This window comes from Anas acuta, chromosome 13 (assembly GCF_963932015.1).
Source record: "Anas acuta chromosome 13, bAnaAcu1.1, whole genome shotgun sequence".
Classification (NCBI taxonomy): Eukaryota; Metazoa; Chordata; class Aves; order Anseriformes; family Anatidae; genus Anas; species Anas acuta.
Window position 1 is genome coordinate 19,172,762 of NC_088991.1, and position 17,931 is coordinate 19,190,692.

Below are 17,931 nucleotides of genomic sequence, written 5' to 3' on the forward strand. Positions count from 1 at the left end.
GCATTAAAATATGATAAAAACAGTATTTCTACTATCTAAAACACTGATTGCTTGAATTACAAATGAGTGGATCACTCTATGTGTGACTTACTCATATTCTTTAACCCAAAGCATCTACGGTCAGCCATTGTCAGAGACAGGATATTAGGTTAAAAAGGCATTTGATATTATCCAACACATTTGTCCTGTGCTCCTGTATTCTTATCTTGCTTTTAAAAGGAGACAACTCTCTTTCTGCACCAAATGCTTCTTTCAAGTGCATCACCAGAGCAGCATTGCCTTATGATAACAAGCATTGGTGACAGCGGCTAAGCCGGTATCTAAAAAAGATTTGGCATCCTGTCTTGACTAAAGAGAGATAAAAGGGCATTTTCTAGATAGGGTTGTTCAAGAAGAAGCATCTATTAGGAACCCAAGAGTACAAACTCTATTGCCAGTAGATAGCTGCAGCGATTGGGAGAAGTATAACCATCTCCTCCTCTTAAAAATCTTCCCTTTAGTGTTCCATCATTCTATTTTATCTGGACCGAGATTAAACAAGATTATACGTATGAAGTAAAACAGATTGGAATCAAGAATGTAGTCCTACCACAAGTGGGACTTCTTTTAAAGACATTGCTTAAACAAATAGTGATTCATAGGAAAGTGCCTGCAAAGCTTTCCCAGATAAAGTAAAATCACAGGGTTAGTAGAAGGGAGAAAACTATTTGCAATCAAACCATCAATACTTCAATGTCATTGTTATCTTGAAGACAGAAATGGAAGATTATTTTGTAAACATATTTCTTATGAAGATAAGTTTCTAATGAGTGATAGCAGTTTGTGATAAGATTTAATCTTCAGTCTTTTTGCAAAATATATGCGATGCTATGGGATTAAACAAAGTAGGATACTTTATCTACAAAAGACAAGGGTTCTCTCCCAAGGAGGACATTTCACCGGGTATACTTGGTCTCACCAAACTTTAACATTTGGGAACAGGAACCAGCCTGTGCTCTTAGAAATATACATGAGGAAATGATTTTTTATGAAATACCTAAGGGTGAAAATCCGTTTTACTGTAGACCAGGAAACAAACAAACAACAAACAAACAAACAAACAAACAAACTGCTACTCTCACATTAAATAAAAGAAGAAAAGACAGTAAACTGAGGAACAGTTCAGGAATGCAGCTGATTTACCACTTCCAAAAATGTCAGGAGGCATATCAGTGTGACATACAGCCAGCCAGCCTTTTGAAAATGACATGTGGTGGAGTTTGTAAAGATACTGAATGAAAGGTGAGGATGAATTTAAACACTTTGCAGCCTAAAAGTTTTTAGACAGTAGCACTCCTTCTTAGTGCAGAATATCCACTGTGTAGGATGGTTTTGCTTCAAGTGCACTAAGAATCGCAGGATTATGCAGTAAAGACTGCAACTCTTTGACTTCTGAATTCCCACCTGCAAATTGATAGCTGGATCAATTGAACATGGACGGAAGCTGTGTCTATGATTTCTTTAGCTTCTTGGATTCTGTAGTGACAGAACTAGGGTGTTTAGCTGGTCTCTTCCTTTTGGAAACCCAGGAGGGTCATGTGAAGGCTGTGGGTTTAGCAGGAGCGATGTTTATATTGTTTTAGCAGTTCCATGCTTTCCATGCCTACGGTAGACATGTTCACCATTTCTACTTCAAAGAATTTCCTCTGAATCCCTCAGGCCCTTTCAGGCTGGTCAGGGATACAGAATAAAGGTGAGGAGCTAGTGACAACGGGGATAGCTGTGAGCTTTTGTGGACACACAAAAGTGTGGGTCCATGGTTAGAAAAGAAGCAACAGAGGAATTCATGGGTGTGGGAGACTGAAAAAAACTGAATTTAAAAAAACTATAAAGTTCAGAAAAACTGAATTAAGGGAAACCTTATTAATTCCTGGAGAAATAGAAATCAAAGAAAACTAAACTGCTGCTTAACCTAATAAATGCTCTGAAGAATGCATCTCAAAATTTCCTCAGTTCATTTTTTCAAAAATCATGGGTAATAAGAATTTCTTCTGCTTTGCTTTTAGATGATCCAACTTCCCAGCTGAGCAGGGGATCGCAGTGAGGTGTTAAATTACCAAAAAGGGGGAACGTATGGATCGCCAGGGGGGACTGTATGGATTGACATTCACTGTTATTGATATCACAAATAAACTTCTGCGTGAGCGAGATAGGAGAAGAACTCATTTCATTTTGTTCCATGCATCAGTAGATTGGACTTATGATACTTTACATACGGGAAGGAAAAATTGTGAGAGTGGTAATGTGGTTAACCTGGAATGGAGCAAGTTTCTGTAATGTTCTGAAAAGCAGCGAGACTCTGAAGAGTTCATTTAAACGGGAAACGTACAGCTGTGTCCTGGGCTGGAAAGCCAAGAAATGGAGGCATCCGAAGGAGAGTGAATGGCTTCAAAAAGATTTACTGGTTGTGGAGTATATTTTTATTATTATTATTATTATTACTTTGGAAGACAAATGCCCATCTTTTCAGGAAGTCTGTAGTAATGAAGTCTGAAATAGCAGACTGGTGGATTCTGTGCCCCACAGTCCAGAAGAATATGGGATTTGTTTGTAAAGGCTTTTAAAAACAGGTCAATTGCACAGGAATAGGAATCAAAGGCAGGGAAAAAAATTATAGTGCCCCTCCCCAGGTCTTCTCTTCCTCCTGCCCCTACTTGTTTTGTTTTCATTTTTATTTTTATTTTTACTTTTTTTTTTTTTATTATTTTGTGCTGTGAAACAGTCTATGCTATTAGTACTAATAGGTGGAAAGCCAGTATTCACTAATTTTCTCTCCCATCATTTTTGCTGCATAGCATTTTTATGTGTTCCACAAGTGATAATTTGTATGGCTCATCACAAGAAAAATACTTAAAAGTAATAAAAATAAAAAGAAACCGCATTCCTCATCTTCTTAACAAATATCCCAAGTAGTAAAAAAGTGGAACAAATCTGTGAAGTATGTACACAAACAGGCTCTTCTGTGTTTTTTTCTCCTCAAGCACCAGCTGGTTTTTGCATACGAGCATAAGGGACATATTTGCAGATTCAGTTTATGGGAGCTTTGTTTATGCACTGGCTGAGGATTAACAGTTAATTTTAATTAATGTGGCAAAAGCAAGTTCAAAGAAGACGGAAAATTTGTAAACCTCAGTAGACCACTACTTCTGGCTGTGTTTGTAGATGCAAGACAAGGTGCTGGATGGAATTTTCCACAAAGTTTTACACACTGTAATCATTTCTCCATCACTATTTCACGAGGAACCCCCCCTGATTTAGCAGTTCTTTAATTACACCCCTCTGCCCCCCAATTTTTAGTGTGTCTTTACAACTTATCTGTAAAACAGAGAGCTACCGTTGTTGTCATTTCAAGTGACTGCTCATCAAGAAGGAAATCCGTGAGAGAGCAGGCAACTAACCCCCAAGGCCTGTTTTTCTGAGCAGCTCCTACCTGTGCAAAGCTGATTGCATTGCTCCAAAAAGAACAGCACGCACATTTTGATGGAAACAAGTAAATAAATAGCAGGCAGCTTGGATTTCTCCAAAATAAATCATGTCAAAACAATCTAAGTCTCCTCTTTGACAGAGTAATGAGCCTTGTGGAGACATGGAGCAGTAAATGTCATCTATCTTGACTTTAGCCAGGCTTTTGGCATTGTCAGTGTTCTTACGGTGAAGCTGGGAAACAAAGCCTCCAAACTGGTTGAAGGACTGCTCAGAAAACTCTTTTAGAATAGGTTTTTTTTTTTGACAAAATGAAAGGCGTGAATGAGTTTTTTTACTGTGCTCAGTCTTGAGTCTGAAGTTTAATAAATCTGCTCTGTGGGTTTAACTTAACTTAATCGAAAATTCAGGATGAATGTTAGCAATTTTTTTTCTAATGGGAAGGACTGTCAAGCACTGGGATAACTGCACTCTTCAATGTTGATTCTTTGATACAGTTTCCCAAGCACAAGTTTGACACTTATTTGGGGGACAAGAGGACAAAATTACTGACAAGATCAGGTCCCTTTTGGGCTGATGCCATGTAACTGCAAGATTTTATGCCTGACTTCAAGGTAATAGGCAAATTACTCATTTGCAATCAGGAATCATTATACCAAACTGCAACATAAATTAGTGGTGGTACATTTTACTGTTCCTTTTCACTTGGCTTTCCTGTTCTTTTCCAGATTCAACAGAAAGTCAAGAAATGGTGGTAGCAGTTGTTCTACAGTGCGGGGCCAAACGTGTCCAGGTGTGGAGCAGCTGCTGGGGCCACACATCAGCCCCTCCATGTGGGATTCTTCTTGTGCATCCCTGCAGAGACCTGCACAATCTGCTATGAATCTGCATGTGGCATGAGCTGCTGGAAAAAGGGGGAAGAGCATGGGATGGGGGGTGGGAAGACTGGTGTGATTTTACAGTTTGGTTCCTGGCTGTGGAGTACAAAATGGGGCTTTTGACCTCTTCTGTACCCCGTATGGGAACAGCGTGAGAGTCGCGCCCAGCGGCTGCCCCAAAAGCAGGGAAGGCGCAGCCACAGCGCCTGGAGACTCAGCCCAGTGCCGTCCTTCTGAGGAATTCTTTCTCCACCATGTGGAAGTAGCAAACTGTATTGAGCCAAATAACTAATAGTAAGCTAAGCTAATTAGTTTAATGAGCTAATACAAAGTAGCTACATCAGAGAGTCTCTCTTTGATGCTAATTCCCTCATGTACGGAGTCCTTTTATGTCCTGGGCTACTGTTTAAACCACTGGACCAATTTGCCAGCCTCTGTTAATTTAAATCTGTTATTAATGAAAGAGAAAGCATGTGGATCTGGTTGCAATAGCAGAATATTTGTTTTATTTCATCCTGTCACAGCTTTTCCCTCAAGGTTTGTCTCACTGAGAGGCGCTACCAGGGAAGGAAGTTGCTAGCGTGAAGTTCTTTTGGAGCTTGTCACTTGGCTGCCGTAAACAGCCACCTCAGGCACCGCATGGTTTTAAGGCTTTCTGCTAAAAGCATTGACGTGACGTTCTGAGCCCAAATCCCCAAGATACAGCACTTTCAGAGCAGGAGCCCTTTGACTTGCTTGTCTGTCTCCTGCCTTTTTTTAGCCTGTATGTTCTGTTTACTCCTCTATATTTTAAATTCCTGGGTATTATGGAGCACACCTCCTCTACCCCACTCCTACCACTATCATTGCAGTGTTTTTTTCAACTATCCTTTTTTCCTTTCCTCTTCTCCTTGCTGAATATAGACTTTTCTGCTTAAGCTCAGTCTTACCTTTTGTACTGAGACAAATTCCTGTTACTGTGATCCATAAATCTTTTATGTGGTCCCATGTCTGCATATGAGATTCTTTGATAAGGTAAGTACACAGCTGATGTCTCCTTCAAGAACGGTTCTATGGCTTTTTGATATAAGCTGTAGAAAGAGCACCTGTGAGCCCATTGTTAGTCAGACAAGAGCCCTTGAAGTATTACTTTCTATTATTCAGCATTTAAAAAGTTTAATAAGCTGCATTTTATCAAATATCGCTAGCTCTTTCAAAGCATTTTTGAGAGACTGTCTTAACCATTTTTTTCCCAAACCCCAGACAACGTGAGAAGAAAATGAGAGCCAGCACCCAGGCCTTGAAGGACCTCCCCTTCGTGCCTCAGCCCGTTCATGGTCCTACTGGTGGGCTCCCAAAAAGCACAGCTTTTGGCTGGGCTTTCTGTAGGAAGCACAGAGTGGTCGGCAGCAGCTGCCCCAGGGGAGATGTGCTATACCGGGGGGAATTCTTGGGGGCTCATCAGCTGCCTTGGTCCATCTTCTGCTATATAAAGCGGTAAAGCTAAGTAAAGTCTGGCACTTGGCTGAAAACAGTATCAGTAACATAAAATCTTTAGCTAAATTAAGCTTTATTAATTGATTGATCGATTTTCCGATGTGGCGGAGGAAACGTAATTAAAATGCGGACAGAACACAAACTACTATTCACCTACTAAAGGCTGCTCGTGAAGGGCATGGTTTAGTTGTGAGCAGCGCATCCTGCTGCTATGTGGGAACCCATAGGCGAGATGGTGGAAGTTGAGTACGTCAAAAATTGGTTTTAAGGTCTTTCAACATTACTAATAACTTATTATCAGTTGAGTATCTAGAAATAGTGACTGCTTTTCTTGTGCCTTCCAGTGACATTCTTGTATTTCAGCCCTGCAGCGATGCTGGACGAGCCCAGATGGCCCAACACCATGGCCCAGCATCAACTGTGTCTGATCGTGAGGGGACTTGTGAACTGCTCAGGCATGCCAGGAGGTTTTGTGGTGCACACAACGGGGCCTCACATCCACCTCAGGCTTCACCGTGAGGCGACAGAGCGCTGGGACGGGCTGCCGGGGGAGAGCCCCCATCTGTGGAGACACCCAGAGCCCGCCCGGCCGTGAGGCGACTCCGCGCCAGGTGAGGGCAGGGACAGGAGGAGGGGGCCGGCCGCGGGCCCGGCTCTCCCCTCACGCGCCCGGCACCGCCGTGCCCGCGGCGAGGCCGCAGGCGCCGTGCGCGCGCACCGCGCCGTGCCCGCGCACCGCGCCGTGCCCGCGCAGCCCGCCCCGGCCGCCGTGCCCCCCCCACACCCCCCCCCCCCCACCCCGGGGCGGGGGGCGGGCGCGCGCTGTCCCGGCCGGCGCTGATCTCGCGCCGCCATTGGGCGCTGTCTGCGCTGACGTCACGATCATGCTGAGAATGGCTGATCGGGGCCGCTGATTTCATTGTGTGACGCCGGGACCCGCCCAGCCCCGGCCGCCTGCAGCCGCAGCCCCGCGCAGCACGGTGAGCCCGCCGAGGGGCCGGCGGCAGGGCCACGCCCGGGGGGGCGGCGGGCAGTGAGGGCAGGGGGGCGGCCCGGGACCCGCCGGGGGCTCCGCGGCCGGGGCGGGCGGCGCGGGGCGGGCGGGCGGGAGGCGGCGCGGGGCCGGCGGGAGAAGGGAGGGGGGGGGGGGAGCGCGCGCGGGGGGGCGCCGCGCGGGCTGGCGCGCGCGGAGCCGCCTCGGGCGCGCACGCGCGCTGCGCCTCCCTCCCGGCGGGCCCGCAGCCGCCGCGCCGCCGGGAGGGGGCCGCGTGCGCATGCGCCGCGGGAGCGGGGGGAGGGAGATCGGGCGGGCGTGCGCGGCGCGGCCTCGGGGCGGGCTGGGCGCATGCGCACAGAGAGCGTCTCCCCCTCCCCGCCGCCGGGGCGCGTTGCTAGGGCTGCGCGGGCACGGCCTGAGGGGGCCTCGGCTGGCGGGGCTGGTGGTGGGGGCAAGCACTGAGGGGATCGGTGCCCCGCATCGAGTGTGGTGTCCTTCAGACTGGGAATAAAGCTTGGAATAAAACCGTCTTTGAGAGTGCCCTGGGTTTAGTGCAGTTGCTCAACTTGGTGCTGCAAGGGCCTTTCGTGCTCTTGTTTGTAGGCTTACTAGAAATAACCCACCTAGAAATAACCCACCCAAACCTACTCAAATAATACTGGAGTGTGCAAATATTAATCCATAAGGTCTCCCCAAAAAGCACTACACCTTACATAGTTTTTACTAAGTGGCAGCCAAAAGTAGCCCAACACCCTCCAAACTGGAGTCCAGAAGCAGTTGATGTCCCCCGGGTACAACTGACTCCTTTTTGCTGACAAGGGCCTTACAAATGCGGCTGTATGTGGTTAATTTCAAACGGGGCTGGTGCAGCTGAGGCCAGAAGTCTCATCAGCATGCGTAAAGTTAGGTGGGATGCATAAACCTGCAGAGCAGATGCCATAGGTCGTGCTGGTACCAAGTTTCTGAGAGCTCGTTTGTCCCTGAGCAAGGGCTGAGTTTTATAAGCAGAACTCTAATTATACTAGGTTGCAAATGCTGTACCTGGTGCTGTAAGTCACAGAGACTTAGAGGTAGCTTCATGGGACAGGCAGTGTATTACACTCGCCCATGGATCAGCGTGATCTGCCGCGCTGACAGCCTGCATGGGAAAGGACCAGCAACCTGCACCTTCAGGGGATTAACCACGGGTGCTGGGTGTCTGCTGCCTTCATGCACGCTGTGTGATTGGGGGGAATTCATTATTGTGTTTTTATTTTGTTTCTTAACTTTCCCCTTGGGATGTGTGAAAAAACTCTGTTTTTGCCAGACATGGGAAGTGAATGAACTGATTGCTAGTTCAGGTCGGGTTTCTAAAGCTGTGGCTAATAGTGTCTCTGCCGTGGTCTTGTTTTATTTATGTATGTAATAGCTTCCTTATTATAGTCGCAATTTTGTCTCGGGTTTGTATTGGCACTGAGTCTTGTTATTTTGTACCACTGGAGTTCTGTGGATGGAAAGAAAAATTGAAATGAGGAACGTGCTGATTTTCTTACTGTGCCTGTTGAGGATGGGCAGACTAGAAGAGCAGTAGGTTTAGAGGCTTTTACAAGAGGACTTTTTTTTTTTTTCCCAAACAAATTCTTGTATGGTGCTGAGGTTAAACAACAAAACAACACTGCTTGTTCCCTTTTACCCCTGTGTTAATCCCTGACAGTTTTATAATGGTTTATAGTGTAAAATAATTTTACACAGTTACAGGGGCTCGTACTCTCTGTAAAAATCTTATGTGTGATTTCAACTCTAGGACTGATTTCTGTTACAGCTTGAAATGAGAGGGATATCCTTAAATTTTTATTTTGCATCTTTCAAATGTATGGGTATTTTTAACGCAGCATCTTACAGAGACTTACCTTGTAAGTAAATTTACTTGGCTCAGCAATCTTAACATTCCCAGACTTTTTGATGTCTGTAATGCTACACATTGTAGACTCACTTCAGACCACAGACATATATTTATTTTTTTCCTTCTGCTGCTGCTTCTCTTTTTCCATTTACTTTTTTTCCCCCAGACCTTTCAAGTAGTCATTGTGGACCACTTTTCTTTTTTTTTTTTTTTTTAATAAGGAATCATCAGTACAGGAATATTCCCTTTTTCTTATGGTTGTTCCTTCTCTTGTGATGCTCCTTGACACCAAGTTGTCTTCAATAGTTTCTAAAAATACATCTCTGGGCTTCACCAGGTCTCCCTGGAGAGATTTTTAATTCTGGAAGCTGAATAAAGCAGCTAGAGCGGAAGAACTAGGCAGTTGTGGCGAACTGTGGGATTGTCATTACGTTAAGTACGTGTTTCATAAAGCAAATGCAAAGTTGCGTGAAGCAAACTTCAGGAGCCAGCTTGGCTTTAATTCTTCCTTCTTCCCTTGTGCTCTCTTGCCACAGAAAGGGCAAAAAGAAGGATACATTGGGAAAAGTTGCTCAAATGCTGTCTAAAGAAGTTCAGCTGTAAGAATAACCTTGATCTCATCTGACGAGGAGCCAGTGTGACAGGCTGAAGTGTGTTAGTAGGATCGTCCGTCCTGAGGCTCGTATTCAGCAGTCTTGGAGAAACTGAAGGGCATGGAGTTCCCATCTTGGTCCTTACCTCTCACGAGCCTGAGATCCCCAGGGTCTGACTTCAGCACTTGGGCTGTTTACATCTGCCTAACTGCTTCATATAGAGAAGGGGTTCTTGTGGTGCTATTATATATATATTTTTTTTTTCAATTAGCTTTTAGTTTAGAAGGGGAGTGAGGGTTAACGTCTTTATCTTGATGGGATGGGTTCACCAAAGACTGAGGAGTGGGAGACAACCAGACTGGGAAGCTGAATGATGTGTGTTGGCTTAGGACACACAGCAATTGTGAAGGAAATACTTAGAGGAAACCTGTCTTTAAACTTGTCATAGGTTGCTCTCAGCACTGTCACTTAGACATCAAAATACGTGCCAAAGCTCCCTTATTTTATTAGCAGAGCAGGTGGATGTTGAGTCTTCAAAAATACTGCTTTGTTACCCCTACCTTTTTCTGAAGGTTCATGGAATTTCACTTTACTTACTGCTTTGCCTGAATTTAACAAATGTTACTGAATTCTGTAACAGTCTCTCTTCAGTTCCAAAGTATTGCCCACCAGCAGTACACCCGTTTCTCTGAAAAGCTCCAATGTGTGTTTTCTAAGCTTTGCAAGTCAAACATTAAAAATTAAATCCTGATAAGAATCCACGTGGATTTCTAACTCGGAGTCTGAGGTTCAGGATAAAGGTGAGAAATCTGAAGAAACCGGAGTGCTTTGTGGATACACGATTTGGGAAAAGGAGATTATTGCCTTTGAAGTTACTGAGATTCCCCTGAATGATACTGAGTTCATTGTGAAGGCATATCAACTTCTGATTACCTTGACACTAATGGGGCTGCATTACTGCTTAGCGACGTCAGCACTTTGTAAGTTATCTCCAGTTTGTGGATATTTCCACTGGCAGCCGGGGATCTCCAGTGTCGAAGTGCAAGAATTAATATCCAGTTCTGAACAGCTACGGAAACCGATGCAAAATCAGTAATACTTCTCCAAAAAGCCTCAGTGTAAAACTTTGATGAATATACCTTGTATGGTTGTAGTCTCCAAGTCACGTTTTCCCTTTGCGGACGCTCAATGTAGTCAGTGTAGGTAAATGGTAGGTCTGACAAGTATGGGAATAAGCAAAACCTGCCTGTGAAATGGGATGTGCAGAGGCAACACCTTGTGAATTAACATGACCATCATGGAATGGTTTGGAAGTGACCTTATAGCCCACCCAGTCCCCAGTGCCACGGGCAGGGACCCATCCTGCCAGCCCAGGCTGCCCAAATCCCACCCAGCCTGGCCTTGGGCACTGCCCGGGATGGGGCACCCACAGCTCCTCTGGGTAGCCTGAGCCACGGCCTCACCGCCCTCAGAGTGAAGAATTTCTTCCCATTATCTAGTCTAAACCTCCCTTCTGCTTTATCAACTGCACCGCTCACCTTACTGTCAGTTTGGTGCTTTGGGAGTATATGTGGCTTTCTAATGGAGTGTCCAAACATTCAGTAATTGGGTTATTCAGCACAGGATATCCTAAGTAAGTGCTTAAGAACTGCTGATAGCAAACTGATTTCCATCTAGACTTTACAGATAATGTGCTATCAGTGTGGTGTTGTGTTTTTAAGCATGCAAGAGAAGAAATACTGCTAAATGTCCTGCACACTTGTGTGAAGATAGCATGCAAGTATCTTGTCCTATGCTATTGAGGTAGAATGCTTGGAAGTGTAGTGTTAGTCATAGTAGAATTAGTAGTAATAACCTTGTGATTTCTTATTCCTAGTTAGAAACTATGTGGGCAATTAAAACAAGCAAAGAAACAAACAAACCAAAAAAAAAAAAAAAAGCCCAACAATTTACCATCTGAAATTAAGGTGATTCCTGATTTCCTTCCTCTTGTTCTTTATAATTTGAGATCTTCACGAGAAGTTGCATTTCCTGCCCAGCTATGAACATCTTGTGAGGTTTGCTACATCTGCAATCCAAATAGCAAAAACCACTGCAGCTTCCTGGGGGGCAGGATGGGTTTCTTGAGCTTCATCCCAGACATTAGTGCTGTACGTTGAGGTTACCTATCCTTTGTGCACTCTAGAGCTTAACACCTGCTTGTTAGGGGTGGTGTTACGCAGAATAGCTATAGTTTGGGTGACGGTATTGTGGGGTGTGAGAGAAATGCTGCAGTGAAGCACCACAGAATTGGTCGGTTGGCTTTGAGTAGACTTTGAACCTCATTTTATGTTGGGCAGGTACAGCTGCCGGCATAAGCCCACTATTCTGCTATTTAGCCCTCCATTTTTGTTGCACCTGATAACAGACAGTTTTTTAAAACTTCCTTGAACAGGCTGCTCCCTGTTCCCCAGTCACAGCACCAAGATTGCTGGAGTTTGAGGAGCGTTTGGACACCGCTCTCAGACACATGTGGGATTTGGGTGGTCCTGTGTGGAGCTAGGGCTTGGACTCAATGATCCTTGTGGGTCCCTTCCAGCTCGGGATATTCCATGAATTAATTGGCAGAACAGAATGAATAAGATTGTCTTACAGAGCAGGATAGCTAGTGAGGTTTTTTTATCAGTTGGAACTGGAAATAAGAGAATTTTCTTGTCCTTTCTGTAGTTTCGGTAAATGTGTGTGGATGTGTTGGGCAGTGGGAGGCAGTACAGAGCTCTTTGTTGACCTCAGGTTCAGTATAAAATGCAAAAAGCATTAATAAATTCTTACTTGCTCCTTTGAAAGTTGAGCTTACATTCTAACAATAAAGTTATGACTCAGCTTCCGTAACTGTATCGGTAGCATCCTGCAATCTGTTTATTTAAATCCAATCCTGATTGCCTCTGCACAGATACTCCGAGCTGTACTTGATCAGACTCGAAGGCAAAAGTTGCTACGGAATCTTACCAATGTTTTAGTTGGCAGGTGTAACTTCCAAGCACTTGAAAGGCACCACAAAAATGCGATGTTTAACAAACCAGACTGTGACCTCTTCTCAGTTTAGGTAGGCGAAGTCTGTCATGCAGTATGTATTTTGGATGTATATTGGATGACAGGCTTCATCTTCAGCATCAGGAAAGACAGAAGGTTCATAACTATTTCTGATGAGGTCATTCTTGGGTGCTGATCTCAGCTAAATAAAACAGCACCACTGGTACTGGGACAGAAACTGGATCTTGTCCTGTCATGTTCAGTGTTTTTTTTAGAGGCCTGTGGAACTCAAGTGTCCATTACCATTAACTAGCATAATTATCTTAATAACATGAAAGGTGTTGGGTGTCTACTCCTGCTCGTGACCCCTTAATGATTTTCTTTATTTGCTGTTAGATGTTCTGCGAAGATTGTGTATATTTCCCTTCTCCTCCTTTCCATCTGAGATTTCCAAAATCAATAATTAAAAGTTGGTAGCTACAAAGGGTTCCCCCCATAGCTTTATTTTCCTGCAAGGTGACAGTGTGGTTTCTTACTCTTCAGTTTGTTCTGCGTTATTTTTATGTAAATACTGAAAGTATTAAACATAACTTGTGGCTGGTGCCATTTCCCTTCTCTGAAGCACTGAGTCAGATGCAGACTGTTCCTGGACAGCGGCTTGATTTGTCTCAGCTGGCAGCTTTCTGCGTGAGACAAAATAAAGGCCCCATTTTGGAAACCTTGTGGTGATGGGGCTTTTCCTACCAGTTTTGGTAATGCTAATTGGAGCTAGATAGCCAGGGGATTGTATGTTATTTGCCTGTGCAGAGCACATAGCAAGTGCGAAACCCAACTTTGCTGGTACGGAGTCCCTTCAGTAGTAATTTGCTCGCACTTGGCAACATCCAGCTGCCTGCTGTCTGCCTTTTGCAGTCCCGGGTGTGAATTTCACACGTAAGGAGGCTGTGCCTGGCCTGATGCTTCCACCAGGCCGCAGCCAAAGAGGCCGCCTCAGCACCCTCACCATGGAGCCTGGGGGCTGTGGGCACGCTCCTGGGGCAGCTGCCCCTCATGGCCCGGGCCCTGTGCAGCTGCACGGGGTCTCTCATGGGGAAACCAAGTGCTGGAGGCAAGGCCTGAAAGTGCCGCCAGGTTCCCATGAGCTCTGGAGGGAGCAGGGAAGGTCTTGGTTTTGGCTGAGTGGGCTGGAAAACTTGGTGCTGCTTTGGATAAAGCCATGAAGCAGGAGGGCTTCCTGAGGGCTGTGGCACTGGGCTCTGTTCAGCATCCAACACTGGTTTATACCACTGTAAAACAACCATTAAGCATATTAAAAAATAAAAAGGTATTACTTTAGGGTACAGTTTCATGGTATCTTTCACCTTTCCAAATGCAGGCTGTGGTTCGTGTGGTCCCTCCTTTGTGTTAATATTACTGCGTTAGCATTACGGTGGGCTGGACTGAACCCCCAAAGCCTTTCTGTTTGCTTTTTTGTTTTTGTCTTTTGAGTTGGTCTTCAGTCCTGGTCCTTGATCTTTTCAACCTTGCAGCTGCAAAGTGCGGGTGCTGACGCAGCAGGAGGAGTGGGATTGACCGGCCCTAATGGAGTGTAGGATTTGCTGAAGTCAGAGACGGTGGAAACTACTCGTGCCAGCCTGTAACCTTCCTTTTATCTCAGATTGTCTCTTTTCTTTTGGTAGGGGAGGGGATGCAAATCTGCCAATATTGTTGGAGCAGCTGGTGTTACTCTGTTTTGCCTAATGCCTTTTTTTTTTCCTTTTTTCAAGTGACAAACTTTTTTCTTTGTCTGAAACCAGAGGCTCTTGGGCTTAGCGATTCAATGTAATACTTGCTTATGAAAGGCTGTCAGTGTTGTTCCAAACATGTAGCTCACCTGCTCAACTTGAGTCCCTCACAAAGGAGTCACTAATGCTGACTGTAACAGTATTGTCTTTTTAGTTTTTTTGAAAGTAAAAGTAAGTAAAAGTATGGGTAAAGGATTCCTTAAAGATGTCAGCATTTAGCATTACCACAAGCATAAATAAGAGCCTGTGTGTTCTACGAGCATTACAGTTTTTATTCCAACTTTCAGAGTATCTTCTTTTATTTTTAGATGAATCTGCGTTCTGTATTTACTGTAGAACAACAAAGGATATTACAGCGTTATTATGAAAATGGAATGACAAATCAAAGTAAAAATTGCTTTCAGCTCATATTACAGTGTGCACAAGAAACTAAACTGGACTTCAGTGTAGTCAGGGTAAGTACTGAGGCCTTCCAAATTTGTATGTTAAAGTTGTACACGTTCATTTCTTTACATAAAATATCTTCAGAGGGCTGAAGTCTTTAACTCCATACGTGTCTCTGAATCAGACTTCACACTTGTATAATGTTCGTTTTTATCCAGTGAGCCTGTTTATAGTCTGTTTGCTCTGAAATGTCATCACATGGTTGCTGTATTAAGCAGGAGCCTGGATTGCACAAGGAGTGTTTGTTTTGTTTTTGTTTCTTTTTTATTTTGTTATTTTTCTTTGTCTTTTGTTAATGGTGTTGTGTTTGTATTTTGCTGTGTTCTTTTTTTTTTTTTTAATTAAACTGCAAATAGAATTGCCCTATAGAAGCTTTTGTGCAATGTATTGTATCAAAGAAAGGTCATGTTATTAAGAAACTATTCTTAAGTTAAACCAATTTCTGTAACCTTATGTATTTGGGAAAAAATGTGGAAGTCTTTTTTTTAACACACTGCCACATTTGTATTCCATGTCACAATCATAAATATTATGCTCACGCATGGTTATTTGCAGTGAGTACATTCTTTTCTTAGAGAAGAAGAATGCCAATAGTGCTAACATGAGCTCTTCCAAAGTCTATGAATTCAATGCGAAGGGAAAGAATAATGTCTTTATGAAACTCTAGACAATAAAATGGCTGTTGTCTTAGAGCAGAAATAGAAATCATGAAACATTAACTGAAAAAATAACAGTGGGAGTGGAGCTAGGAGTTACTGTGACACTGGGCATAAAGGAGCAAGAAGAAAGACCAGTCTAGTTCTTAGATATCTGCCTGGGGTATACTGAAACTGACAACTCCTCCTGCCCCTTATTTCTTCATTCCCATCTCTCAAAAGGCTCTGGAAATACTAAACTTAACTTTCTCAGCTCAGGAAGTTCTGAAAGTCAGCCAGAAATTCAGACTCCCTGGGACAAACAGTTGTAACAGGAATCTGGATGCTGATGATGCAGTCGGGCCTATTTTTCTATTTTTATTCTGATTGAAGGACCTAGAGGAGGCAGCTAGTCTGCTCTGCTTGCAGTCCTCATTCATTATCCACCTTATTACTCTTCCCTCTTCTCTTTCCCTTACTGCAATAATGTGTCATAGCTTTTTTCTTTAGTTCTCTTCCTTTATTGTGCCCTTCTTTGCAACCCATATACTCTTCCTGCTTGTGAAACGCAATGGAAACAGACTGAGTATTTGTCCTGTGCTTGTCATACTTTCAATGATCTTACCTTTCTCTTCTTCATACCTCTCCTTTCTGCCTCTGAATTCCCACCCCCCTCTTTTTTTGTAGGACTGTTGGACAGGGATTAGTAGTTCGTACAGTGTCTAACGAAGTGATGCGTAGGTTGCACCTGAAATCGATGCACCTGACACTTGTAGATAAGACTGTAATAGAAACATGAATTACCTAAATGTGTGTTATAATTGAAAAGCCATAACTCTACGGATAAATAATTTCCCCAAATGGGATTTCTATAGCCGTATCCCATAGAAATACATCCAGTCTTTCTAATCTTTAGATGGATTGAAGAGTCCAATTTATGATTTGGTGTAAACATCTACAGATATTTTTTTTTACCACAATATATAAACTATGCCTCTCCCTTTTAAAATTAGGAAATGTGGAAATGTTAGTTCTGGGAAAATCACTTAATCCTCTTCAAATTTGATAGAGATGCATTTGAGCTGTATAGGGTTTGAATAGCATGTTTTTGTTCATTAATATTAGCATACTTCTACTCTTGGTTGCTTTTTGTGTTTGCAGTAAGTATAAGCAGTATGTCTTGTTGAAGTTCTCTGACGATTTTTCGTAGTTATCACCGAATGCTGAGGAGCATGTGTTATACCCTTTTGGGGAGTTACACCCACAGATCATTCAGGTGGGTGCTTTAGGTTATATGGTGCGAGCAAGAACCTAGAACCTGGGGACAGAATCAGTAGAATGGGACTCTGAGCAGGGGGACATCTGACTTGGGATGTCTTATGAAACTTTACTTCAATCCCAAGTGAATAGGAGTACTAGTAAGTTATTTGCATTTCTTTATTTTGTTGATTCCTTTTTAGGAAAGTTGTGAGAAAAACTTCAGGTTTTAGTTTAATACAGTTGAAGAAGTTAGGGGTGGGGGATCTTTCTTCCTGGCCCCAAATTTGCAGTGTCTCTAGTTATAATTTCTATCTTGAAAATTTACTGACTGAGAAGAAAAAATGAAAAACAAATTTGATCATTTAAATTTGTTCTATGCAACAACAGACAGTAACTTGAGACCTGTGGCTGTAATTTTGTATATTTACACTTGGTTTTGTGAAGCTAAATTCTATCACTAGTAACTGAGGGTTTTTTTGCATGCAATGAATCATGCCTCAGATTAGGCATTTTGTAAAATTCGACAGTGAAAATGAGTAGAATGGATTGGAGACTTCAAGATATTTCTGTATGACAGGAGTGCATATTTTGCTGTAGAAAATCTATTTACTTCCTTAGTAGGTGTCAGTATGTGAAGAAAGCTCGCCTGCTTTCATGCGATGAGATGGAAATCCAAGATAGGTACTCGGTGCAGTTGCTCCTTGTGGGGTGAGGTGGTTTATTGATTAAATCAACTGGTTTGGCTTGCTCAGTGTTGAGATCTTGTGTTGGTTTGGTTTTAGATGTGCAGCAGATGATATCCATAGTGGTACAGAAAACTGTTTCACCATATTTATATATGCATATCTGATTCTTTTCAGTAACCAACATAAGCTGATGCAAAAGCTTATTTTTTAATTCTTTGGTGCTTGTGTCTTATTCCCTTATGCTGTCACATTCAGAACAAATGTCATGTGATGACAGAATTTAGCAAGTCTTGTCTCACTGATCCTGTAAGTTCCCAGGAGCAGTTACGCAGTGCTTATGCTTCCAGTGCTAGAGCTGATGCTTCCACCAGATTAATTCTCTTTATCTTGAAACACTGAAGTTAATATTTCCCCTTAAGTTCTTTTAGCTGTATTTTAATTTATTACTTGCAGGACAGGCTTTCCTGTCTATTTAAAATAAACAGCAGTATATTTTGTTGTGTGTATAATCCCCATAGCAGGGGGAAAAATACCTACCTGAAAAAAGGAATATTGTCTTTTACATGAGTCCATATATTGTCATTGTCACTTTCAGAAATGTCCTAATAGGAAATTCCTGTTGGAATTCAACCCCTTTAGTCCTAATCTTGTCTCTCAAATGCTTTTTGACATCAGATCTTGACTTATGTAGCTGGCAGAAGAGGAATTAGTCCTTAGGTTTAAATATTTCACAAAATCGTTTTATCATTTTCTAACAGAAAGAGTAGTTCCTGTTCTTGTTTTCTTCCTCTCATCTAAAATAAAGAATTGGCAGATTCTGTT

The 17,931-nt window shown here is 43.2% G+C and overlaps 1 protein-coding gene across 5 annotated transcripts in view; it reads left to right on the top strand.

Moving 5' to 3' along the window:
* Positions 1-5,579: 5,579 nt before the first annotated feature.
* HDX (highly divergent homeobox) overlaps positions 5,580-17,931 on the top strand; it is a 43,500-nt gene continuing 31,148 nt past the window's right edge. Inside the window, exons 1-3 of one of the 5 annotated variants that reach the window (XM_068697506.1) lie at positions 5,580-6,427; positions 14,393-14,539; positions 16,374-16,439. In XM_068697506.1, coding sequence (XP_068553607.1) covers positions 14,393-14,539; positions 16,374-16,439 — 213 coding nt within the window. In that variant the 5' untranslated portion in view covers positions 5,580-6,427. Of the gene's footprint in view, positions 6,428-6,612; positions 6,797-14,392; positions 14,540-16,373; positions 16,440-17,931 lie in introns of those variants that run through there. The other 4 variants (XR_011101207.1, XM_068697505.1, XM_068697507.1 and 1 more) reach the window with 4 other exon arrangements.